This window comes from Schistocerca gregaria, chromosome X (assembly GCF_023897955.1).
Source record: "Schistocerca gregaria isolate iqSchGreg1 chromosome X, iqSchGreg1.2, whole genome shotgun sequence".
In the NCBI taxonomy this organism is placed as follows: domain Eukaryota; kingdom Metazoa; phylum Arthropoda; class Insecta; order Orthoptera; family Acrididae; genus Schistocerca; species Schistocerca gregaria.
Genome location: NC_064931.1, coordinates 767,928,516 through 767,956,095, shown reverse-complemented (window position 1 = coordinate 767,956,095; position 27,580 = coordinate 767,928,516). Strand labels below are relative to the sequence as shown.

General features: G+C 42.3%; 1 protein-coding gene across 2 annotated transcripts in view; it reads right to left on the bottom strand.

Annotated features, from left to right (window-relative positions):
* LOC126298405 (MAM domain-containing glycosylphosphatidylinositol anchor protein 1-like) overlaps positions 1–27,580 on the bottom strand; it is a 1,040,893-nt gene that overhangs the window by 403,032 nt on the left and 610,281 nt on the right. For both annotated transcript variants that reach the window (XM_049989722.1, XM_049989721.1), the window contains exons 3-5: positions 25,125–25,301; positions 20,773–20,943; positions 520–657 (exon numbers count right to left, since the gene is read on the bottom strand). In XM_049989722.1, coding sequence (XP_049845679.1) covers positions 520–657; positions 20,773–20,943; positions 25,125–25,301 — 486 coding nt within the window. The remainder of the gene's footprint in view (positions 1–519; positions 658–20,772; positions 20,944–25,124; positions 25,302–27,580) is intronic.

The following is a 27,580-nucleotide window of genomic DNA, read 5'->3' as shown; positions in this document are numbered from 1 at the left end:
ATCAATGTAGCATTCTTACACTGAAAAGTTTTTTAATTTGAACGATTCTGAAATGTAGATGCTTGATTAACCGATAAAGGTAAAGACGATTTCCTTCCCCAGCATTGTCCAATTCGAGCCTGACCTTTGTCTCTTATGACTGTGGCGTTGGCAGCACGTTAAACTGTAACCTTTCTTCTTACTTTGTAAGGTAAGTGTAAAATGTGTTACTCTCGGTAATTCCAGAAATATTTGTATCAACCTAGGTATTTATAACAATAATATTACGTACAGATTTTGGGTGTCTTATTCAGTTCAGGTTAGTAAAAAAATGTAGATGTCGTGTGACTAGGGCCTCCCGTCGGGTAGACCGTTCGCCGGTTGCAAGACTTTCGATTTGACGCCACTTCGACGACTTGCGCGTCGGTGGGGATGAAATGATGATGATTAGGACAACACAATGCCCAGTTCCTGGGCGGACAGTTAAGGTTAGTACTACCGTAGTATGTTTTGTGCACTAGACATCTAAAAAGTACATACCTATCGTTGTTCCATACATGTTGTACCAGAACATGAAGCATCCGTCATCTGCAAATTCCTTGCCATACACAGGCGAGTACAATCTGGCGAAATCATTTTCTTTTCGTGGGCTCGATGACTCGATGTACACATAATGACCTGAAAATGGAAATGAAAACAATGCAATTTTACTACACTGACATCAGAAGTGGAAATATATCTCTATGGCAACGTAAAAAGTGGTTAAGTAATGATAGATTGAAGCGAAAAATCCTCCAGATGATTCTGCGTGCTAGTTCCCAGTTCATACAGAATAAGTCTCCAGTAGCTGATATAGAGGAATTACGTTGTGAAATGGCGCTTTCTTACTAAATCTATTAAGACACGATAAATGAGTATTAACAGATTGCAAAGAAACAGTAATTAGTCAAAAATGCACTAATGAAATAACATTAATACAAAACTCGTACATAATAGGTACTTGACTTTTCGAGCTTGTGCGGTGTCTGTAAGACAACTTTTCAAGACATTGTACGTAAGGATCACTTTCCCAGAAAGGTAAACCATGATAATACAATACCAAAACGGCAAAGTATCGAAAGAAACGACTTAAATTTTATAAAACTATGGGAGTTTTAATGCTACTTCGTGGTTGAGAGACGTGAACCGTTTCGTGGAGATGAGCTGGATAATGCACGGAGCCGCAGCCGTGAATCGCTCTACATTCACCCGGTCGAGCCCGCCTGCGGCTGACCGCTCCGTTCTCTTGCGCGCCCGCATGTAGTCCAGCTCAGCTGTACCGGCAACGTAAGAGCGCGAGACGCGATGCGGCGTCGAGGTTCTCGACTCCTTCGGATACCCGGCTGAGCCCGAGAGTCAACAGGGCTCGGTGCAAGAGGAAAATGGACCGCGCTGGTAAGGCAAGAAGGACTGGTCACATACGAGCGGATTTGATTTCCGAGTAGTTTGCACTCCTTCTAGAATCGTGAAAGTCTGATGTGCTAGGAACAAGGTGTTCTTGATCCATTGTAAAGGAAAAGACTCGAAATGAAAAAGAATGGATGTAACACAGTAATGCGTAATAAAAACTGAACATAATACAAGCAAATTCTTATTGGTTTAAACAATTCATCATTTCCTCTTTGCGCTTCTTTCTAAAGCCTCCACCTTTCTGGGCTCTTTTATGGAACTTGATCTCAAATTTTGTAACTAAGTTTATATTACACATTGGTCCACAGTTGGAATATCGTCTAGAAATGTTTCAAATATCTCTTCGTACCCTACTTTTTATATTCTTCTTCCTGTAATGTTCATTGATCATTTTCCACAATGAAGGTCTTTTACGAAAGAATTTTATAAGTTTTTCGCCGTACTGGAAGCAACTAGAACTTGCTGCCAAGAGGAAACCGCAGCAAACTCATGGACTTTCTGAACGTGGCCTGTCCGCTTACTGCAACAATACGCACGAGTGCGCCCATCTAATGAGACCGGATTGGCTGTTACGAGAATTGTAGTTGAGGGCTTCACGGTCACGTTTCTTTTAACGAACAGGCGGAAACTGCAGGTGTTCCAGAATCCGTCAGAGATATCCATGGCCCGCCCCTAATATCCGCTCGTGTGTGGCCTGCTAATGCAGCCCTACGCGGACAGTTCAGCGCAATACACTGAAGTGACCAGAGTGTAAGCAAATCGCAATTGTTTTAATTTTCTTGTAGGCCCTCTTATGGTTATCGCATATTATTGTTATTATGTCAGAAGTTCATGTCGAAATGCAAGGTCTTTGCACCGACCAAAGGTTAGAAAATGTATAGAAGGAAAAAACGAGGGTTACCTGAAACTGGGAGGGACCTTCAATCGTATGGAGAAATCAGGAGATAACATGGTATGAAAAAATATTACACAGGTTGTAGCTGATCAAAATAAATCTGTAGGTTTTGCAGAGTGTAGTGGCTCACGTACATCTACATCTACACGGATACTCTGCTAATCGCATTTAAGTGCCTGGCAAAGGGTTCATCGAACCACCTTCACAAGTTATTTGATGATCGTGATGGCTGTCCCTGTACCCTGTTACTTCACTTGAATACCTGCAAAGCGTCTTCTAATAGATCAACAGTACTGGCAACCTTCCGGCGTCTGCAAAATACATTGTCTGGAGAAAGTTACAGGACAAGGCTATCTGGATCTTGCACAGGCAGTACCAGAAATACGAGGACTGTTGCTCGCTGCACGCCCAAGAGATGTGCTTCGTCATCGGTCAATAATGTCTCGGAAAAAAACAAGAAAAAAAAAGTGCTGCAGCATATGATGGATGGTGCGAGTACATGTAAAATGAGGTGGCAAAGGTCCTACTAATATCGTGTGGGACCACCTTCTGACTAGCGTAATACAGCAACTCGATATGCCATCGACTCAACAAGTCGTTGGAGGTCCATGCAGATATACTGAGCAATACTGCCTCTATAGTAGTCCATAATTGCGACACTGAGACTGGTGCAGGGTGACGTGCACGAAGTGACCTCTCTATAATGTCCTACAAATGTTCAATGGGGTTCATGTCGGGTGATCTGGGTACTCAGAACATTCGCTCGAATTGTGCAGAGAGTTGTTCAAACCAATCGCGAACAGTAGTGGCCCGGTGACATGTTTGTGAACATGAAGCTCATGAATGACAGTAAATGGTCTCCAAATAGCCGAACGTAACAATTTCCAGTCAATGATTAGTTCAGTTGGACTAAGAACCCTGTCAATTCCATGTAAACACAGTCTACTCCATTATGGACCCCCCACCAGCTTGCGCAGTGCCTTTTCGACAACCTGACTCGATGGCTTCGTGGAGTCTGCACGACACTCCAACACTACCATCAGCTCTTACCAACTGAAATGGGAACTGATCTGACCAGGCACAGTTTGCCAGTCGTTGAGGCTTCAACCGATGTGGTCACGAGGCCAGGAGAGGCGCTGCAGGCGATGTCGTGTCGTTAGCAAAGGCAGTCGCGTCGGTTGTTTGCTATCATAGCCCATTAACGTCAAATTTCACCGCACTGTCCTAACGGATACATACTTCGTACTGTCCCACATTGATTTCTATGGTCGCTTGTCTGTTAGAGCTGACAACTCTAAGCATACGCCGCTGCTCTCGGTCGTTAATTGAAGGCCGTCAGCCACTGCGTTGTCCATGGTGAGAGGTAAGTGCCGGAAATTTGGTGTTCTCGGCACAATCTTGAACGGTCCATCTCGTAATATTGAATGACTTAACGATTTACGAAATGGAATGTCCCATGCTTCTAGCTCCAACTACCATGCTGCGTGTTAATCCCTGTCGTGAGGCCATAATTGCGCCAGAAACCTTTTCACGTCTATCACCTAAGCACAAATGAGAGCTCCTCCAACGCACTGTCCCTTTATACCATGTGTACGTGTTCCTATCTGATGTAGAGAAAAGTGCTATAAATATAAAAACAGAAATTAAAATGAGCAAGTTAGGGATATTTATAAGGCATTTGTCGAGGGTTATGTTACCGACCAGGGGGCAAATGTGAAAAATAGGCTTCAGAACTATTGTCGCTTTCCGTTCGACAACCACTCCCTAAACACCGCTCTACCTCACACCCTTGAGGATAAATGGTTGCAGGAATATTGTCGTAATGTTTACGCATCATTGAATAAGTGAAAAATGCCGTAACGTACATAAAAAGTAATCGCCATGTGAAAGACTCATGGTTGCAATTTACAGTAAAGCATCATGTTGGACGCGCTGGAATACTTTGTGTATCGCATGTATCTATGCATCATGAACAAACTGCTGCATTTTTATGTGAAACAGCAAAATACGCTTGTTTGGGAACTAGGAGTACAAGGTAGCTGACAAATTAATTCAGTTTCTCGAAGTATTTCAAGAGGCTACCAAGGTTACAGAAGCTAGCAGTGGTCCGACGCTGACAGAGAAGAAATTTATGGTGTATCACGTTCCACATATGTTGCATTTCAAGGTAAATGTAATGTTACGTAAGTTTGTTAAGTAAATATTTTATCTGTACTAACGCCCTCAACGTTTGCTAGTATAAAAGTAAAAACACATGTGAACAGTGCTCCAAATTTATTAGCAACTACGCGAAATAATTTATTTAAATTCTATGGAGGCCAGTTGAATTATTTGCAGAACGTCATACAAAGCACTAAGCCTCAGAATCGACGCCTTCAAAACGTGCAAAGAGCGTCTTTGCATTGTGGGCGGAGGGGGAGGAGGGAACTGCCTATGAAGTTTGCATGTATCTATTGATGGGGAAACCGGATGAAGCGTAGTCACTTCTGGAGTGGTGGGAGCCAGGAGCTACAACCTATCCCACACTGTCGCAAGTTGAACGGGAAGTACCATGTAAACCTGCCTCTGTTGCTCCTGGCGAGAGGGTATTTAGTCGAGCTACGCTTGTCATTACGGATAAACGTAGTGGAATATCTACGGAAAATGTGAATGACCTTCTAATGGTGTACTACAACACCATTGTAAGTTTAAGATACATTTACATATCATCCTAGTTTCTTTATCATAATTCTCTAACGTCTTAATTGCTTGTTTCAGGAATAAAGTCATCCAGGAGATAGTTATGGCGTCACGAGATGAAGAATATTTCTTTATTTAGTTGAAGCAAGAACGTGTTCAATGTAATATCTTTCTTGTCTGCATTTTGTGGTCCTTCATAAGTTTTCTTTTAATTTTAACAAATATATTTAGACTCAACAGATAATATAGTGGTTGTACCATGTGAATGTGATGTCAAGCGGATATTTTACGAGATACCAAAGGACAGTTGTTCCTAAACTTTTTCGACATGTGTCCTCCTTTCACAAAGTCCTGTTGTTGTTGTTGTTGTGAACTTCAGTCCTGAGACTGGTTTGGTGCAGCTCTCCATGCTACTCTATCCTGGGCAAGCTTCTTCATCTCCCAGTACCTACTGCAACCTACATCCTTCTGAATCTGCTTAGTGTAGTCATCTCTTGGTCTCCCTCTACGATATTTACCCTCCACGCTGCCCTCCAATATTAAATTGGTGATCCCTTGATGTCTCAGAACATGTCCTACCAACCGATCCCTTCTTCTGGTCAAGTTGTGCCACAAACTTCCCTTCTCCCCAATCCTATTCAATACTTCCTCATTAGTTATGTGATCTACCCATCTAATCTTCAGCATTCTTCTGTAGCACCACATTTCGAAAGCTTCTATTCTCTTCTTGTCCAAACTAGTTATCGTCCATGTTTCACTTCCATACATAGCTACACTCCATACAAATACTTTCAGAAACGATTTCCTGACACTTAAATCTATTCTCGATATTAACAAATCTCTCTTCTTCAGAAACGCTTTCCTTCCCATTGCCAGTCTACATTTTATATCCTCTCTACTTCGAACTTCATCAGTTATTTTGCTCCCCAAATAGCAAAACTCCTTTACTACTTTAATTGTCTCATTTCATAATCTAATTCCCTCAGCATCACCCGAATTAATTCGACTACATTCCATTATCCTCGTTTTGCTTTTGTTGATGTTCATCTTATACCCTCCTTTCAAGACGTTATCCATTCCATTCAACTGCTCTTCCAAGTCCTTTGCCGTCTCTGACAGAATTACAATGTCATCGGCGAACCTCAAAGTTTTTATTTCTTCTCCATGGATTTTAATACCTACTTCGAATTTTTCTTTTGTTTCCTTTACTGCTTGCTCAATATGCGGATGAATAACATCGGGGAGAGGCTACAACCCTGTCTTACTCCCTTCCCGACCACTGCTTCCCTTTCATGTCCCTCGACCCTTATAACTGCCATCTGGTTTCTGTACAAATTGTAAATAGCCTTTCGGTCCCTGCATTTTACCCCTGCCACCTTTAGAATTTGAAAGAGAGTATTCCAGTCAACATTGTCAAAAGCTTTCTCTAAGTCTACAAATGCTACAAACGTAGGTTTAATCTTTCTTCTAAGGTAAGTCGTAAGGTCAGTATTGTCTCACGTGTTCCAGTATTTCTACGGAATTCAAACTGATCTTCCCCGAGGTCGACTTCTACTAGTTTTTCCATTCGTCTGTAAAGAATTCGTGTTAGTATTTTGCAGTTGTGGCTTATTAAACTGATTGTAAATTTCACATCTGTCAACACCTGCCTTCTTTGGGATTGGAATTATTATATTCTTCTTGAAGTCTGAGGGTATTTTGCCTGTTTCATACATCTTGCTCACCATATGGTAGAGTTTTGTTAGGACTGGCTCTCCCAAGGCCGTCAGTAGTTCCAATGGAATGTTGTCTACTCCGGGGGCCTTGTTTCGACTCAGGTCTTTCAGTGCTCTGTCAAACTCTTCACGCAGTATCGTATCTCTCATTTCATCTTCATCTCCATCCTCTTCCATTTCCATAATATTGTCCTCAAGTACATCGCCCTTGTATAGACCCTCTATATACTCCTTCCACCTTTCTGCTTTCCCTTCTTTGCTTAGAACTAGGTTTCCATCTGAGCTCTTGATGTTCATACAACTGGTTCTCTTATTTCCAAAGGTCTCTTTAATTTTCCTGTAGGCAGTATCTATCTTACCCCTAGTGCGATAAGCCTCTACATCCTTACATTTGTCCTCTAGCCATCCCTGCTTAGCCATTTCGCACTTCCTGTCAATATCATTTTTGAGACGTTTGTACTCCTTTTTGCCTGCTTCATTTACTGCATTTTTATATTTTCTCCTTTCATCAATTAAATTCAATATTTCGTCTGTTACCCAAGGATTTCTACTAGCCCTCGTCTTTTTACCTACTTGATCCTCTGCTGCCTTCACTACTTCATCCCTCAAAGCTACCCATTCTTCTTCTACTGTATTTCTTTCCCCCATTCCTTTCAATTGTTCCCTTATGCTCTCCCTGAAACTCTGGACAACCTCTGGTTCTTTCAGTTTATGAAGGTCCCATCTCCTTAAGTTCCCACCTTTTTGCAGTTTCTTCAGTTTTAATCTACAGGTCATAACGAATAGATTGTGGTCAGAGTCCACATCTGCCCCTGGAAATGTCTTACAATTTAAAACCTGGTTCCTAAATCTCTGTCTTACCACTATATAATCTATCTGATACCTTTTAGTATTTAGTCTTATTATAGAAAAAGGTAGTTACTGTATCATGAAAGTAACTGAATTCCAAACAAACGATTTAATAGCAATAATGCTTTTATAATGCTTCACATTTCACTTGTACCACATCAGAATGGCTGTTGAAGGCTCTTGCACAATGGGCAGGTATACGTTTCAATATTTGAGAGTTTTGCACTTTTCTGTTGACCCACAAATTCTCATTATGAAGTTAGCTGGCTCAACCCTTCCGAGGAATTCGGCGAGAAGGACCCGCCTGCTTTGCTTACTTTACATGCCACATAACGTTGCAATTAGGAACCACAGAAGTTAAAGACAGTCTCAAATTATTTTCACTGAGAAATTTGTATCTGTATTTATTTTTATATAAGTTAAAGAAAGTAATAAAATAGTTACCGATCAGTGTGGTAGTATTCTAAATCTCGCCTTTAAGCTTAACCAGTAACTTATCGGTGACAAAGTTTTATTTCCTGTAACTTAGGTCACTGGAAATTTCGAGTAGCTGCTGGCTTAAATTTATACTTCATATGGATTTCAGAATTATTGTCTCCTCCAATTGGTTGCAGATACAACTGTTAGTACTAGACAGAGCAGGGAAATAGTCTTTGAAAATTTTTATAAGTCCCTTCATTATGCTCTTTTTACTAAGAAATCGTAAAGGGCCTCGAAGCACTCAATTTGACTGATATTCAATCAGATTTTCAAAACGGTGTGGCTATTAATAAACAGTTCGATACGGTCGTGCACATTGCACAGGTTTGTGTTTGTTCCCTGAAGTAATGAACGTAAACTGTTGATTTTTAGCAAAATGTATACCTAATAGCATCAGTCTGAAGCCAAATAAACGACAGTCTGAAGCTAGACTTTGCCTTGGGAAATGTGCACCTGGTGAGAAAAACATAAACTTAGGCCGGCCGCGGTGGTCTCGCGGTTCTAGGCGCGCAGTCCGGAACCGTGCGACTGCTACGGTCGCAGGTTCGAATCCTGCCTCGGGCATGGATGTGTGTGATGTCCTTAGGTTAGTTAGGTTTAAGTAGTTCTAAGTTCTAGGGGACTGATGACCACAGCAGTTGAGTCCCATAGTGCTCAGAGCCATTTTTTGAACATAAACTTAATTCAATATGAAAACCGTTCTGCCGTGATATAACCACCTGACTTCCGTTTGTGTCAATAAAAACTTTTAAGTATTTGCCATTTGTCATACCGTATTACAAAAACTAGATATTTTGTAGAATGACCTTAAATAATACACTGGTGTCAAAAATTAAAGCAACAAACCGTTATTTCCCCGTTCTGTGTCTAATTCACGATATAATCATACAAACGGTCAACAGGTGTCCGCACGATCGTGATCTGCACCGAAGGTGTCGTTCGGGTCAAGGGACAATCACGCCAACCACGACGTCAGGGTAGCTATCAAAGAAGGTAGTGTTTGACGGGTAGCCCCTCATCCACAGCTGCTGTGTACCCGACCACAGACAATGCAGTATGGTACAGAGAAGATGCCTACCAGACTCTTTGCGTTGGAAGGCCACAGGAAGAATGGGAGCAGGACAGTCGGAGACTGATGAGGCCCCATGGCTTAATGTGAATTGTTCTGTTGTTCTTCCGATGAAGCGACAATTTATTGAAACCGGAACTGTGTCCCGAAGAACAGGGAACGGCCGACCATTTGTGTCAACAGAAAGAGAGGACCGTTATTTGGCTGTAAGCGTACGATGGCATCGCCTTAGTACTGCACGGCATCTGGCATCTGATACCGCCGCATTCACTGGACGTGTTGTATCAAGGCAAACGGTGTACAGAAGGCTTCAGCCGAGTGGCTTTTATCGTCGGAGACCTGCTGTTTGCGTACTTCTGACGCGTCTTCACAGAAGGAATCGTCTAGGGTGGAGTCGTCAACATATCACCTAGACAGTTCAACAGTGAACCAATATTTTTTTTCACAGATGAGACCAGATTTGCTATGGAGAGTGATTCTCGACAGATTTGCATCTGGAGGGAACGTGGAACTCGGTTTCAGGACTCAAACACAGCGAAAAGTGACCGATGTCGAGGAGGATTCCTAATGATGTGGGGAGGCATTATGTTAACCACACCAACACCTCTTCAGGAAATTGTATGGGTGGATCGGCAATGTTTGCCTGCTGTCAGGTATCGTGAAGAGATCTTGGGACGTCATGTGCAGTTGTTTCGGGGTGCTGTGGCACCAGACTTCGTAATGATGACGATAATAATCGACCTCATAGAGCAAGAGCGGTTAACGTTTCCTTGGAAACGAAACATAATGCACCCATAGCCTGGCCAGCTCGCTCAAACGATTTAAATCCCATACAGCATGTCTGGTATGCACAGGGGGAAGGGTTGCATCACGTCTGTTTCCACCAACCACTCTCCAAGATTTGCGAGCAGCTCTACAGGACGAAAGGGCGTTATTGCGTCAACATGAGATTGAGGATATCATTCACAGCATGCCAAGTCGTTGTCAGGCCTGTATTGCTGCCAGAGATGGTCACAAAAATGGTTCAAATGGCTCTGAGCACTATGGGACTTAACTTCTGAGGTCATCAGTCCCCTAGAACTTAGAACTACTTAAACCTAACTAACCTAAGGACATCACACATCCATGCCAGAGGCAGGATTCGAACTTGCGACAGTAGCGGTCGCGCGGCTTCAGACTGTAGCGCCTAGAACTGCTCGGCTACAGAGGGTCACACCCCATACTGAACACGTTAACCAGTTGTCAGAATGTTTGTGCAAAATCATTAAGTTGGAAAACACGAAGAACATTTTTAACTAAATAAACACTGTTTTTTGCCTTGTTTCACAATTATATTATTAATGTTACTGCACAACCAGGATATCGGGTTATAAGTCTATTTTCAAGTACATTACAGATTCCCGAAGATGATAATGCACAGATATATATGATGAAAAGGAAAAGATAATCATCTCAAGAAGGAGCCATTATACGAGCACGCGCCCAAGATAGCATTAACGGTGATTAACCTTCTATGCATCACACTGTTCAAAATGTTCGTCGACGCCGACAGGCCTTAATGACAACTTAAGACCTACCTGATGGACCTCGGATGACTTCGCAAGTTACCATTGCGGATGCCTTCACAACAGACTTCTCTGTCCAGAAGTACCTGCCAGTGCAGATGCCATTGCTGAGGATACCTAGGAGATACATTATACATTAAACGCCGCGGCTGCAATCCTCCTGACTGCGGAAGTGACCACCGACGACGTTCATGGCGCGGTGGCCAAAGGATCACTGAATCGGTCTTCTAGCCCGGATGGTTTACCGCCTGAATTTTAGAGCATATATGTCGTCAATATCCATCTGGCAGCCCGGATACCACACATCGCGCACATTCTGACCATCACTGCGACAATGGCAGCCCGATTACAGGCGGCTTTCGTGTATTTTATATGTTCTTGAGACATCTTTGAAGTGCCTTCACCGCCCGCAGTGGGATGATGGTCTCAATCTGGTTATCGTGAGAACCAGGACTACCGCACTTTACACCAGTAATATGATCCGGTTATGGAAAAGCCAAAATGCTAGTTTTACTGGAATGTTGACCAACGAGCTCGCACCTGTTTCGAGACGCCCACCGACGTCTTTGACACACATCCCACCTCCGATGTCGCACATCGGCAGTTTATTTTTGGAGTACAGGTACATATGCACAGAGCTCCCCAGGACCAGGAAGACGACCACCTGCGACATCTACCGTCTTCTCCGAACGTATCCACTCCGAAACCCCGTGGAAGCACGCCACTCTCAGGTTTCATGGCACAGTTTGGAAAACGATCCACCAACCATACCACACCACTGACACCACCACGACGTGGTACCTTCTCCTCAACGGCAAATATACTACAAGACAGAAACTGCATGGATTCACCCCTGTGCCTCAAGTGCAATGCCGAAGATACAGATTTACATCGTTTTGAGTGTGGGCCAGCAGCAGCTGTCTGGACCTTCGTACAGAAGATTATGGCTTTCTACCTCAGAGTACCCCCAAATGACGTTTCTCCCTCCACGAGGATACGTCCTGACACGACCTAATTTCCATCGTCTATGTAGCACGCCATGACATGGATCAGTGGCATGGCTATCAACTACCTCTTCCGGGATGACATCGTCGATCCGGCGGACTTCTGGACACGCCTCCAAAAAAGTACACAACCACACCCTTCACAGACACTACACCGTCGGGCCATTTTTGCGAAGTATTTACAGAGTATTTTCGCAATCCCGCCTCAGAGCTGGAATCTCAACAAACCGTGCCAGCTAAGACTGGACAACCCCACGTTCCCCTTCTAATGATCAATGACAGAATGGACGTTGTTCTGACGGCGCGCCAAAGTGAAGCATGGCGCAACAAGTATTCCTAATTTATTTCACTTCTCTTTTCTCTTTATCTTCTGATTTTTTGCTGACACATGTTTATCCTATTCACGCATAGCTCTGTATCTGCAGTCTATTTGCTTTCTATCTCATTTGCTCCCCCATAAAACAAAACAAAAAATAGGTTGGTTGCTGCTGATTTTGAGACGGTATACTTATTTACGTTTACAAAAAACAGGAAGGATGTTGAGAATATATACTTGTATATGTTTTACGTTTTAAGTCCGTGGAGCATTTACCCGTAAAAAGCACAGGTACCGAGTTCGAGACTCGGTCCGAGACACAGTTTAAATCTGTACGGAAGTTTCATGACGGCGCAGATTCTGCGGCGAAGTGAAAATTTCATTCTGATTTGCAGCTGCTTGCTAGGCCTTTCCTGTCAGCAGCGCAGCCCACGCGACTGACGTTACGCGCCTCTGGTGGTGCTCTGACCTCATGAGCTGTAACCACGATTGATTTCCTCTGCTGGCGCGGTATTAATTACGTGACCATGCCAGTGGTTCATACACCCAGTGGCTTGGTTGTGGCCAGACAATCTACTTCACTTCCATACACCCTGTCTACTTCATCAGCTCCTCAGTGCTCAAGTACACCAGTACTTCACGTGAGAGATTAAATATCTGTCATCTCATCATAATCGAAACACAAAGTCTTACTTACCTAGTATCCTAGCGGTGCCTACCCGTAAAACAGCTGCACTTACAAACCCGTCTGTTGGTGCAGTCAGCATTTGGAGCAAGCTATTCTGCACTCTGAGCACATTGCGCTGCTGTTTTAAGAAAACTCTGAGGCGCTTCCTTGTGTCACCCTCATAACGTTTCCCCAGAAATTAACGTATTTGGACATATCTTTTTCTGCCAGACAGTAAAGCCAATGCTCCTATTTTCACCCAGATACGCTTCTCTGTCTCTCCTTTTCTCTAACGGTCACGCCAGTTTCTTTGCGCTTATTTTCATTAATTTTGTATTATTACGTCCCTCTTTCCCTCTAACTCTTCCTAGCATTTCTCTCGTGTCCATTGCTGCGAGTACTCACAGCTTAAACCTACCTTCCCATAATTTGTATTTACTATCGTATAACCTCATCATTTAAAAATTTTCGAGGATAGAACGCGGATCAAAAATTTGTTTACGTACAAACGGTACCCTAGGCATCCGATAATAGTCGACAAAACCCGACTAACGCACTTGGCTCTGTAGTGTGCAGTCACGTTATACAAGAGGTGACAAAAGTCTTTGGGTACCTCCTACCATCCTGTCTGACCTCGTTTCTCTCGGCTTAGAGCAACAACTCGAAGCGGCACGGAGTCAACGGGTCGTTGGAAGTTTCCTGCATAAATATTCAACCATTCTGCTGGTCATAATTGCGATAGTGTTGCCCGTGCACGATGCACGAACTGACCTCTCGATTATCTCCCATCAATGTTCAATGGGACTGATGTCAGGCGATCTGGTGGCCAAATCATTCGCTCGAATTGACCAGAACATTCTTCAAACCAATTGCAAACGATTGTGGCCCGGTGACATGTTTGGGAACATGAAATCCATAACTGGTAGCAAATGGTCTCCAGGTAGCCAAACATAACTATTTCCAGTCAATGATCGGTTCAATTGGCCCAGACGACCCAGACCATTCTATTTAAATGCAGCCCATAACATTATGGAGCCACCACCAGCTTGTACAGTTCCTTGAAGACAACCTGGATCCATAACTTCGCGAGATCTGCGCCACACTGGAACCCTACCATCAGGACTTACCAACTGAAATCGGGACTCGTCTTACGAGATCACCGTATTCCAGTGTCCGCCCCTGGTAGCTGAGTGGTCAGCGCGACGGAATGTCGTACCTAACGGACCGGGTTCGATTCGCAGCTGGGTCGGACATTTTCTCCGCTCAGGGACTGAGTGTTGTGCCGTTCTTATCATCATCATTGCAACCCCATCGACACCCAAATCGCCGAAGTGGCGTCAACTCAAAAGACTTGCACCAGGCGAACGGTCTACCCGACAGGAGGCCCTAGCAACACGGTATTTCCATTTACCGTATTCCATCAGTTGCTATGGGCCAACCGATATAGTCACGAGCCCAAGAGAGGCAATACAGGCGATGTTGTGCTATTAGCAAAGACACTCGTCTGCTTCCATATCCTATGAAGGATAAATTTTGCAGCACTATAGTAACGGATGCGTTCGTCCTAAGTTACACTTTGATTTCTGCTTCTTTATCGCGCAGTGTTGCTTGTCTGTTAGCCTTGACAACTTGACGCAGACGCCGCTGCTCTCCGTCGTTAACTGAAGGCCGACGACCACCTAGTTGTACATGGTGAGAGGTAATGCCAGAAATTAGCTATTCTCGGCACATTCTTCACACTGTGGGTCTCGGAATATTGAATTCCCTAACGATTTCCGAAATTGAATGTCTCATGCGTCTAGCTCCAAATACCATTCATCTACATCTACATCTACATCTACATCCGTACTCCGCAAGCCACCTGACGGTGTGTGGCGGAGGGTACCCTGAGTACCTCTATCGGTTCTTCCTTCTATTCCAGTCTCGTATTGTACGTGGAAAGAAGGATTGTCGGTATGCTTCTGTGTGGGCTCTAATCTGTCTGATTTTATCCTCATGGTCTCTTCGCGAGATATACGTAGGAGGGAGCAATATACTGCTTGACTCTTCGGTGAAGGTATGTTCTCGAAACTTTAACAAAAGCCCGTACCGAGCTACTGAGCGTCTCTCCTGCAGAGTCTTCCACTGGATTTTATCTATCATCTCCGTAACGCTTTCGCAATTACTAAATGATCCTGTAACGAAGCGCGCTGCTCTCCGTTGGATCTTCTCTATCTCTTCTATCAACCCTACCTGGTGCGGATCCCACACTGCTGAGCAGTATTCAAGCATTGGGCGAACAAGCGTACTGTAACCTACTTCCTTTGATGTCGGATTGCATTTCCTTAGAATTCTTCCAATGAATCTCAGTCTGGCATCTGCTTTACCGACGATCAACTTTATATGATAATTCCATTTTAAATCACTCCTAATGCGTACTCCCAGATAATTTATGGAATTAACTGCTTCCAGTTGCTGACCTGCTATTTTGTAGCTAAATGATAAGGGACCTATCTTTCTATGTATTCGCATCACATTACACTTCGCTACATTGAGATTCAATTGCCATTCCGTGCACCATGCGTCAATTCGCTGCAGATCCTCCTGCATTTCAGTACAATTTTCCATTGTTGCAACCTCTCGATACACCACAGCATCATCTGCAAAAAGCCTCAGTGAACTTCCGATGTCATCCACCAGGTCATTTATGTATATTGTGAATAGCAACGGTCCTATGACACTCCCCTGCGGCACACCTGAAATCACTCTTACTTCGGAAGACTTCTCTCCATTGAGAATGACGTGCTGCGTTCTGTTATCTAGGAACTCCTCAATCCAATCACACAATTGATCTGATAGTCCGTATGCTCTTACTTTGTTCATTAAACGACTGTGGGGAACTGTGTCAAACGCCTTGCGGAAGTCAAGAAACACGGCATCTACCTGTGAACCCGCATACAGAGTCTGTTATTTCAGGTCGTGCGGCCATAATCATGTCGAACACCTTTTCGCATGAGTCACCTAAGTAGAAATGACAGTTCCGCCAACGCATTGTCCTTTTATAGCTTGTGTACCCGATACTACCGCCATCTGTACATGTGCACATCCCTATCCAATGACCTTTGGCATCTCAGTGTACTCGTAGTGCATTGCTACTGCTCTGTATTTTTAGCGTCTGCTGAAATGGATAGTCGTTGCGAAAATATACGTTCTCGAAGAGTACGTTCAGATGGAAAAATGTGGGTAAATAATTTAGTTCAGTTCTGTCGAGAAGAAAAACGGGAAAGTTTGCTAATATAGTTAGAGAGCGCTACGGAGAGAGTAGCAGCAGCAGCAGCAGCAGGAAGGAGTGTACGGACAGTGTGTATCATTGTGAACGATGTTGAGAAAGTCAGACGAAGTGGTCAGAAAACTGTGACACCAACCAAGAAGCGACTTAGAAATAAATGTGTCGACGACTACGATAAGTGTTTCGTGAAGAGAAAGTTCTTAGAAAATTACGACGTTAAAAGAGAAATAACCACCCTGCAAAAGCCTTACAGTTGGGTGAAGGATTATACAAACATTAATTTCACAGGGAAACGAATCACTTCCTGGAAAATTGTCAAGGAAATCTGGTTTCCTTTTAAAAAATGTAAAATTAGGGAAAATATTTCCGGTTGAGAGGCAGAATTGTGTGCAGAAGAGCTAGGTGTCTACCTCTTACATATGGATTACGGGTACTGTGTACGCTTATTATGCATTATCTCACCCCTAACGCTCTACGGATTGATTGTAAACTTTTAGCACACGTGCCTGTAAAATTATATTTTAATTGCATTTGGAGATATATGTTTGTTCTCCTAGTTTGTTCTCCTAGTTACTAGGTCTTACAACAAAATTTCTATTTTATTTTCATTTACTACGCTTTCCTGTAGACGACTATATTAAAAGCTAAGGTACCGTTGTCTCTTGGTACCGTTGTCTCCTGCACGCACATCTGCAGTATTCGACATTAAAACAAATGTTTGATTTTCATTTTATTCATATCGATTATTTTTCTGTACAAGAATGTGTTAGCAGAATGTATGTTTGCTCTATCTGCTGCACGTGTACCAACTACAGTTCAGGAACCGTGTTACGTTTTGACTGAGTGCAGTTATAGCGCTCGTGTGTCATTCGAAGCAACCAATATCAGAACACGTCATCAGTTCGCAGCGCATAATTATCACGAAAGAACGTAAACAGTGCATTTTATCTGCGCTATTATAATTTCTATATTTGGTATGATATACCGGGTGATTCAAAAGAAATAACAAATTTAAATTGTTTATTACGGCCGGACGTTGTGGCCGAGAGGTTCTAGACGCTTCAGTCTGGAACCACGCGATCGCTACGGTCACAGGTTCGTATCCTGCCTTGGGCATGGATGTGTGATGTTCTTAAGTTATTTAGGTTCAAGTAGTTCTAAGTTCTATGGGACTGATGACCTCAGATGTTAAGTCCCATAGTGCTCAGATCCATTTGAACTACTTTTTGTTTATTACGGACAAACTATGAAAGATCGAAACGTATTGCGCGTATTAATGGGTAAGGGACGGTTCAAAGTTATGACACATCTCCACTGTTCTTTGTTTATAGCAACATGGAAACTACACCACAAGGGAAATCATTTTATTAGTGACCACAACATTACCGTACCTGAGAGATAGGGAGCTTCGGTCTGCTTATTTTGAGATTTTACTGGATATTTCACGAGGACACACACAAACATTTGATTGTATAACCACACCCGTCCAGAATATATTCTTAGTGCGTGACTTTATACTTAGTCACTACTGGAGTTGTTTACTGTAACGTCACCGCATGTTTCCAATAAATGGAGGAATGATCACTGCAGCCACTACAGCCGTCAAGAGATACAGGAAACGTATTCGCAATTGCTAGTATAAACCATCATTAGCTGTATACTGGAATTTGTACTGGACCGGGTCTCGAATCCGGATATCCCGACTTACACGAGCGATCACCTTAACCGCTTCGGCTATCAGTGCGCGAATCACGGCCAGACGCAAACTTTCAAATGTCGTCGTCCTGTACTCGTATAGGCATATTCCCTCCCAGAAAGTAAATATTTTTTGGGGTCAAGAGCATGGTAATGGTGAATTAGTACGAAATAGCAGTGGCTGTGTTATTATGCACGCATGTTCGAAGGAACATTGCATCGTACTTCTTAATAACACAGACACTGTTATTTCGTGTTTATTCGCCAGCACCAGGCCCTCGACTGTCAATAAATATGTCCTTTCTGGACAGGAATGTACGTATCGTGTGAGTACATATGGACGACGACATATGGAAATTTTGGTCTGACCGTGATTCGTGCACGGATAGCGAAAGCTGTTAAAGTGACCGCTCGCTTAAAGCAAGTTTCGGTCTGGCACAAATTTTCATGGTCGTCATTCCAGTATAAAGCTGATGGTGCTTCATACTCGCAGTATCCCGTAAAAATCATGTTTTGTGTTGGAATTTGCGCGAAGTCAATACATTTTTCAAGTAACGTGCATTTTACCGTCGATTCAGCAAAAAGCCGCATCTGCACAAGCAGATGTATAACTGGCATACAAAATTCTTGGGATCAGTCCTTGAATATCAACAAGAAAGACAGGTTAGGAACTTCAGCTTCTTCAAACAACGCTGTAGCGTGTTCTGAAACGACGCCTGCCTATGAAACATTAAAAATTGCAGTTTCTGCAGCAATCGAGTCCCGGCGACCATAAGAGAAGGTACGAATTTCGCATTTCAGTTCTCCAGAATATGGCAGAGAACACTTCTTCCGAACGATTCATCTGTTCGGACGAATCGACGATGCATCTATCGGGTAAAGTAAACCACCATAATGTAAGAATTTTGGGGTCACAAAATCCTGCCGGCCGCTGTGGCCGAGCCGTTCTAGGCGCTTTAGTCCGGAACGCGCTGCTACTACGGTCGCAGGTTCGAATCCTGCCTCGGGCATGGAATGTGTGTGATTTCCTTAGGTTAGATAGGTTTAAGTAGTTCTAAGTCGAGGGGACTGATGACCTTAGATGTTAAGTCCCATATTGCTCAGAGCCATTTGAACCATTTGAACAAAACCCTGGCGTCGTCACCGAACATGAAAGAGACTCACAGAGATTGAATGTGTTTTGTTCCGTTTCCGTTCACAAAGTTTATGGACTTTCTTGTGGAGGAAAGTGTGACAGTAACAGATGGACTTTCTACAACATTTGTTGTTTCCTCAACCTCACGAAGATTCCAATATTTTCATTTTTTTGTATGACGGTGCCTCTCTCTCTTCCACCTTGAGATGCACCGTCATCTTAACAACAGAATCCTTCAACGTTGGAATGGAAGAGGTGTACAATAGGATCTTGTTCATTGTCTTTGGCCTCCCACGGCAGCAGACCTCCGACCCTGCGACTGATTTTTTTCTGTGGAGCTACTATGGCAGCTGTCTATTCCATAAACAGGGACCTGTTGATTCTTGTGTGGAATGAAATGGACCACTGTTCCAATGTTTCTCGAGCAACGCATGTCGTTCACGTTGAGTATATGGTATAGTATCTGAGCGAACATAAAACTGTGAATCTCTTTCTACCCAGTGACAGCCACAATGTGTTTCTTTCGTTCATAGTGTATCTGTAGCGAACAACTGAAATCTAGTCTTTCTTGCTGAATCACCCTGTATATTATGTTACTTATAACATGCTTACCGTAATATATGCAATATAAAGTATGTAGAATACCTGGTAAGAGGGGTCTTGATAGCTCTAATCTTACCAGTTTCAGTAAATTTAAAAATAGTTAATGAACAAAATTTTACTGACATATGTCTAGAATGGAAGGGAACAGGCTGAGAAAACAGTTTTTTAAGATACTTAATCGTTGACTGAAATTTACGAACGAACTGTAGAGAGAGATGAGAAAGGATCTTGAACGGGCTGGGTTTAATCGGCGATTCATCTTAGGCTGGCCATCATGTGTGTAAGTCAGCGGCAGCTTTAAACAGTTTTACACTGAATATAGGTGAGTGATAAACAAAGGAAAGAAGTTAGGCTAACGGAAGGAATGCATATAACGATTTTAGTAATGTGTAAGTGTTATTTAACGTGGTCTTTGATGTCAATAAATAAAGTTGAAACATCAATGGTAGTGGTTGCTTGGTTAGTCTATATCGTAACTTCTATGTCAAGCTCTTTGGTTCTTCCTTTTTTGCGCAAGAGTTCCGTGGAAGAAAATTGTGTAACCATGTCTAGATGGTAAGTGGACGACAATGAAATAGCATACTAAAGACTAGTCCAAAGATGAAAAAATGGTTCAAGTATCTCTGCGAGAAGTGTTATCATGTATCAAAGGTGAAATAGGAGTTTGTTGGATCTAATATTCGAAAAATGATGTTCCAGTCCAACATCGAACGAAACTTTAGTGTTTTAGATAGGGAGGCTTAGATACCATTCGAGGAGGCTGGTACAAAATTCTGGGCAAATAGAAAAGGACTTATGTTACATTTCTGTTGTAGCAAATAGGCTGGAAAAGTTCAAGAAGGTTGGCTGTTTCATGAGGTTGTATTCATCAAGACATCCAAGCTGCTGAAATACCGATATGATGGCAGACCACTGATGGTCACATAGAACAGGCAATTCACTGTAGAGAGAGTTTTATTAGATGGATTAAGGGGAAAAGAGAAAGATATATAACCCAGTACACACGTAATTACTATGCAATAAACAGGTGATACCGTATTTATACTTCAATTACGCTTTTATTCACAATGAAAAATTAATTAAACTTTTATTACAATTACTGTGGTTTGCTAATTTTCTTTTTGAAATAAACTTCTCACAAAATATGTTTTATAGAAAAGAATAGAAGTTAGATACGGATTCGTTGCCCTAAAAACCGTGAGATTAAGTTATCACCTAACAAAAAGTAATTGCCTCTTAATTTACTTAAAAAACAGATGTTCTCAAAATACTCATTAATGAATCATTGGAGACTATGATTTCTTGTGGCGAAACATGTACTCCAAAGTTTCGAATGACATATGAAATGTTGTCAATGGAGTTCGCTTCCACCATACATATAGTTTAATGCTACTTTATATTTACCTCCAAATCCAGATCCATAAGTGTGGTCAAAAGACGGACCAGTGTTAAGATGCCCAGAAGGTGTAGAGTAGTTATTTCTTATCCAAAGAAAATCGGTAACCGAATCCTGTGACCAGCCGCAGATGTCTTCACTTTCAAAATCGCAGGAGGATTTCGGCGAATGAATCAGGGCTTAGCATGGAACAAACAATGGTAACATTTGTATAAACAATACACTCATCAAAATTGTTATTACAGAGATTTAAGTCTAAGAGAAACATGTAAATCTGTATCATAAAAGATTGTTGAAACGTAATAAAATACTGTGTGTTTGACGCTGTGTAGCGTAAAAGTTGTGCTGCAAAACAAGTCCACATAAAATTTTTTAATCTTAAATTGTGTTGTGAATACACATGAAACATAGTGATTTACCTCTCAAACACTGCATTGTAATATTTCTTCTACTTTCACAGAGTAATTTACAGTGACAGTGACATGTGATAATCATGTTACCATAGGTGTTTCCTTGGCAACACTTCAGTAGATATTTATAATTAGGCGTCAATTATTAGATTTTTTTTATTGTGACTGCATTTTTCCTAACTGCAAAAGATTTTTTTTTCTACTTGACGACAGTAACATAACATTCGTTAAATATATCTGTAATCTACTTTGTAGATGTAAAAAATGTTACACTAAAGATGCATTTTTCTAAGATACTTGGGCTTTAACGGTTTACGTTGTAACTAAAACTACCACGGGTCTAAAGATGAGTGTATATATATCAATCTCAGTAACTGCTGTAAGATTTCTGGGCTGCGAGAATCAATCGTAACTAAAATGGTTCTCATACATCCAATCTATTCTCAGGCGTCAACGTGCTGATACAGATATTACTAATATTAGTAATAAGTACTTGTTACGTTATTATCTCTAATTTCAATGAAAAAGTGCAAATGTCATAACCAATTGGCTGTGGGGAAAAGGTCTTTTACCAATTCGGCTTGTGTTTTACTTTCAGTCAACACTTCCTACATGATACTAAGGCTTGAAATATATCATTTGGTAGCTCCTGACATTTAGTAAAAAAGTTCAAGACAACTTTTAAAAAGGTTTCATCATTATTTCTAACTGGTCGAATTGCGGAGAAAGCTATGATACTTCCTTGTGAACAGATTATTAGCACCACTGTAACAAATTTAAACACAATATAATTTGCTAGGCAGATTCCCGAGAAAAAAAGTCATCTGTTAATATAAAAAGTACTTTTTCCCGATAAATATGGACAATCGTGAGCTAATATCTGGAATTTATCAATATAATTTATGAGTCGGACACACAGGTATAAATTACACGAATCAAAGTAGACGATTCGGCATAAAAATCGAAACCCCACAGCTGGCTGTTTATGAGCTTTCTAGAGAGTCGAATGTCAATAGTGCAGGGTATACAGTCGAACGTGGATGAGTGAGAAAACTCTATAAATGAGCCCAATCCTCATATCCTGTTATATTTCACCCAAAACTCTCTGTAAGTGATACGATTTTGACGATTCTGAGGTCCTGACCTCGATAAATGAGACTACTTGACTTCCAGTTACATAAGCAAATTTCACACGCATAACAGATACGTGTCTTTTGTTACAAACTTCCTAGTTCGTATATAGCGAATAATCGATTGTTTACAGAGTCCTCATTTCTTTTGAATTTTGAACGGATACTGACCAGTCAATTTTCGATAAGATATGGAAGCTTCAATAACATGTTCGAAATGCAGCAAGCCGCCGATTGTCCTAGTTAATGTCGTCCAAACACTGCGAAAAACACCGAAAAACAGAGATAATTCAAAATTCACACGTGTTTTCTGTAAACTGCTATTTTATGTATTTAATAAACCCTGTGCATTACTTAGACGTTACTCACCGAAAACTGAGAACATGTTTACAAAATGGCACTTAAAACATACTATAGTTCGTATCAGCAGCTTTCAGTTTACTATCGTGAAATAATCGTCCAATTTTGTCTGTTTTTGTTCCTCATTCACTTTTTTCCCGATTATGGTCACCATTTACCGGTGAGTCAGAACATCGTATTTGTCAAACGACTTCGTTCTGCATTTTCTGACAACAAATCAACAAATGCCAGTGCTCCGACGTGCGCAAGAACCAGTTCCTCTACCGGTCATTTTGTTCACTGCATCCACCTCATTTAGCTGCTCAAATACCGGTACATACGCATCGTCATTTAACTACTTGTGGATATTTTCATCATATACGTCTTCACAAAAGGAAATCTTCATTATAAATAACAGTATTCATTCTAATTATAACATAATACTTCCAGCTTGTTTTTAGTTGGTTTTTTTCGAAGGTTATTAAACTGTACATGGATAATCCTCAAGCTTTATGATTCGTATCCGGATAATCGGGAGCTTGCTCTATCAATACATAAATAGGTTACAAGTTGTAGCAGTATTTCTTGATTACATAAGCATTGCTTTCCCGGCATTCCCACTTTTCTTGAATCTTTCAAAGTGAAAAATGTATACTACTGGCCATTAAAATTGCTACACCATGAAGATGACGTGCTACAGACGCGAAATTTAACCGACAGGAAGAAGATGCTGTTATAAGCAAATGATTAGCCTTACAGAGCATTCATTCGAAGTTGGCGACCCCTACAACATGCTGACAAGAGGAAAATTTCCAATCGATATCTCATACACAAACGGGAGTTGACCGGCGTTGCCTGGTGAAACGTTGTTGTGATGCCTTGTGCAAGGAGGAGAAATGCGTACCATCACGTTTCCGACTTTGATAAAAGTCGGATTGTAGCCTATCGCGATTGCGGTTTATCGTATCGCGACATTGCTGCTCGCGTTTGTCGAGATCCTACGACCGTTAGCAGAATATGGAATCGGTGGGTTCAGGAGGGTAATACGGAACGCCGTGCTGGATCCCAACGATCTCGTATCACTAGCAGTCGAGATGACAGGTATCTTATCCGCATGGCTGTAACGGATCGTGCAGCCACGTCTCGATCCCTGAGTGAACAGATGGGGCCGTTTGCAAGGCAACAACCATCTGCACAAACAGTTCGACGACGTTAGCAGCTCGGAGACCATAGCTGTGGTTACCCTTAACGCTGCATCACAGACAGGAGCGCCTGCGATGGTGTACTCAACGACGAACCTGGGTGCACGAATGTCAAAACGTCATTTTTTCGGACGATTCCAGGTTCTGTTTACAGCATCATGATGTTCGCATCCGTGTTTGGCGACATCGTGGCGAACGCACATTGGAAGCGTGTATTTGTCATCGCGATACTGGCCTATTACCCGCCGTGATGGCATGGGGTGCCATTGGTGACACGTCTCGGTCACCTCTTTCTCACACTGACGGCACTTTGAACAGTTCAGGTTACATTTCAGATGAGTTACGCACCGTGGCTCTACCATACATAGTTCAAATGGGTCAAATGGCTCTGAGCACTATGGGACTTAACATCTATGGTCATCAGTCCCCTAGAACTTAGAACTACTTAAACCTAACTAACCTAAGGACATCACACAACACCCAGTCATCACGAGGCAGAGAAAGTCCCTGACCCCCCGGAAATCGAACCCGGGAATCCGGGCGTGGGAAGCGAGAACGCTACCGCACGACCGCGATCGCTACGAAACACTACATTTCAGCAGGATAATGCAAGGCCGCATCTTGCAGGTCCTGTAAGGGCCTTCCTGGATACAGAAAATGTTCGATTGCTGCCCTGGCCAGCACATTCTCCAGATCTCTCACCAATTGAAACGTCTGGTCAACGGTGGTCGAGCAACTGGCTCGTCACAATACGCCAGTCACTACTCTTGATGGATTGTGGTATCGTGTTGAATCTGCATGGGCAGCTGTCCCTGTACACACCATCCAAGCTCTGTTTGACTGAATGCCCAGGCGTACCAAGGCCGTTATTACGGCCAGAGGTGGTTGTTCTGGGTACTGATTTCTCAGGATCTATACACCCAAATTGCGTGAAAATGTAATGTCAGTTCTAGTATAATATATTTGTCCAATTAATACCCGTTTATCATCTGTATTTCTTCTTGGTGTAGCAATTTTAATGGCCAGTAGTGTAGTTGCTTAGCCTGGATTGAGGAAAACCTCTGAAAGTTATGGAATCCACTGCATTACCTACATATGTGAGAAAACTCTGTAAACGAAAAATAATTTGAAACCTTCAACTCTGACTAATGCAGATTGCACTGTTAATTATGTAACAGTACAATAACATGCGAATCATTGTGTAACGCAGCTAGCAAGTTCTTGGAAGACAAAATAAATATGAAAGGATTAGTATAACGAGATAAGTTAGCAAAAGAACCTCTGCAAGTGGGACTTAGCGTGCGAGGCCTCCAGACGCGCCCGTTGCAGTAGATCTGTGACGAGGCGCTGGAGCTGAGCGTGTAGCCAGGGTCACACACCAGCGTCGCGACTGCGCCACCCATGCTCAGCTGCCACGATCCACTCGTCGGGTCCGGTACTACGTCGCAACCTCTCCCTGTAACAGCAATACACATCCCATTAAAATTCACAGTAAGTCGTGCAAGCGGCGCAGGACAGAGCCTGAAATCATTCACTGGTTGAAAGGCGTGAGCGTTTTAGGAGCACTCTGAACGGAAGCCACATTGCACATCAAGGAGAGGCACGTTCTGTTGTCGATTAGAGGTTGTCGTGGCATGTGCATGCACACATCCACGTTTGTATGCTCAACTGTTTACCTGATCCATCTACAGCGCAATTAATGTAGCCTCTCACAAAAGACTTAGTACTGTCCCTCAGTTCAGGGCACTTTTCTTTTGCTAAGAACTTGGGGCTAATTCTGGACCATCATTACACTATACTAAACAAACAACTTCATTCACTACAGAACTATAAAAAGGTATGTCCATTCTAATGATCCGAGCTGTTATGCCGTGGTCGGTTGATGAATTCTGTGTCAATTCCCATAATCAAGTCCCATAATCAAGTTCTGTAACTTGTAACAACCCTACCATAACAAAGGTCGAACTTTAATAACGATTGTGGTGTTGCTCACACTGCTAAATACTGCATTTTCGGGCAACAACAGTCATATTATGTGGCTGGTGTCATTAGAGCACAGTTAATAGTCATTTCATGTAATAATCAAAAAACTAGGCACTCATCTTTTTGTGTTTCCCACGCTGGTCTCGTCGTAAAATCATGGCTCAATCGTTGAAAATCTAGGTGGTTATGATTCCAAGCTCGGATGCAAAGAGGCCTAGGTTTTATCCTGCTATATTCAAAAGTTCTGTACATGCGCTTCACAAACCATTCTTGAAGATTACACTTTTGCAGGACAATGGTGATGTAAAAAAAAGCAATCAGTACTCCGAATTTAAGTTACACTTCCTTTTAATTGCAATATCACGTAAACACAAAACATCACTTCACAATACAAAACATACTTGAAAACATCTTTCTCACAGTCACTGTTAAAGTTCACATTTTATAAGCGGACTACAATACGCATCTTTCCAACATGACATCCAAAACTTGACCTTCTCAAGGTCCGACTCTCTAACAAGTTAACAACCAACTAACTATCGCTTACACGCCCAAAAATCAGAGTTACAAGTACGTCAAAGATCATAGTGACAAAAGAAAGAATACACATAAGAATAATATCATTGCAATATAAACATATCGATGTATCGAAAATGAAATCAAATCTGAATTTTGTCTCATAAATATGTTAACTACTTTACAGAAAAACAGTAGAATATTACTGGTATCGAGAGGTTCAGGTGAGCTGCCGTAGTGGTTACGTAATTCAAGTACCATTACAACCTGCAAACTTCTTTATGGAGAAATTCGAAGTTCAAATGGTTCAAATGGCTCTGAGTGCTATGGGACTTAACATCTATGGTCATCAGTCCCCTATAACGTAGAACTACTTAAACCTAACTAACCTAAGGACAACACACAACACCCAGCCATCACGAGTCAGAGAAAATCCCTGACACCGCCGGGAATCGAACCCGGGAACCCGAGCGTGGGAAGCGGGAACGCTACCGCACGACCACGAGATGCGGGCAAATTCGAAGAACAGGCCTTAGGTACTGCCAGCAGAAAACCAAATGTGTGGTTCCGATACGTGGATGACACGTTTGTGCTGTGGAGACATGGCAAGGAGGAACTAAGCCGGTTCCACGAATATCTGAACAGTATAAACTCGATAATTCAGTTTACAATGGAGGAGGAGGTAGACGAAAAATTATATTTCCTCGATGTGCTTGTTTTTAGAAACGAAAATGGTAGTTTGGTCCACTCAGTATACCGCAAACCCACGCACACGGACCGTTATTTGCACTGGGATTCGAACTACCACCCATAACAGAAGGGGGGTGTTATCAAGACGTTAGCGGACAGAGATAGAAGTATTTGTGAACCTGAGTTGCTCGACGCTGAGATGGAACATATCCACAATCCACTAATGAAGAGCGGATATTCATCCGCCGAAATAAAGCGTGCGTTGAGACAGCCACGCAGAAATCATAGTGACGTACAGGCTACCGCAAAATCTAAGGTTTTCCTGACGTTTGTTAAAAATGTAACGGAAAAAATAGGGAGGATCTTGACGAAGCGGAATATTGGCGTAATTTACAAGCCCACCAGGAAGATAGAGGAATACCTTAAGCCTGCCAAGGACACTCTCAAACCATTGGAAAAAGCTGGAGTGTATAGGATCCGATGCAGCTGTGGAGATGTTTATTTGGGTACTACTAAAAGAACTGTTTCAAATGTTTGGAAGAGCAC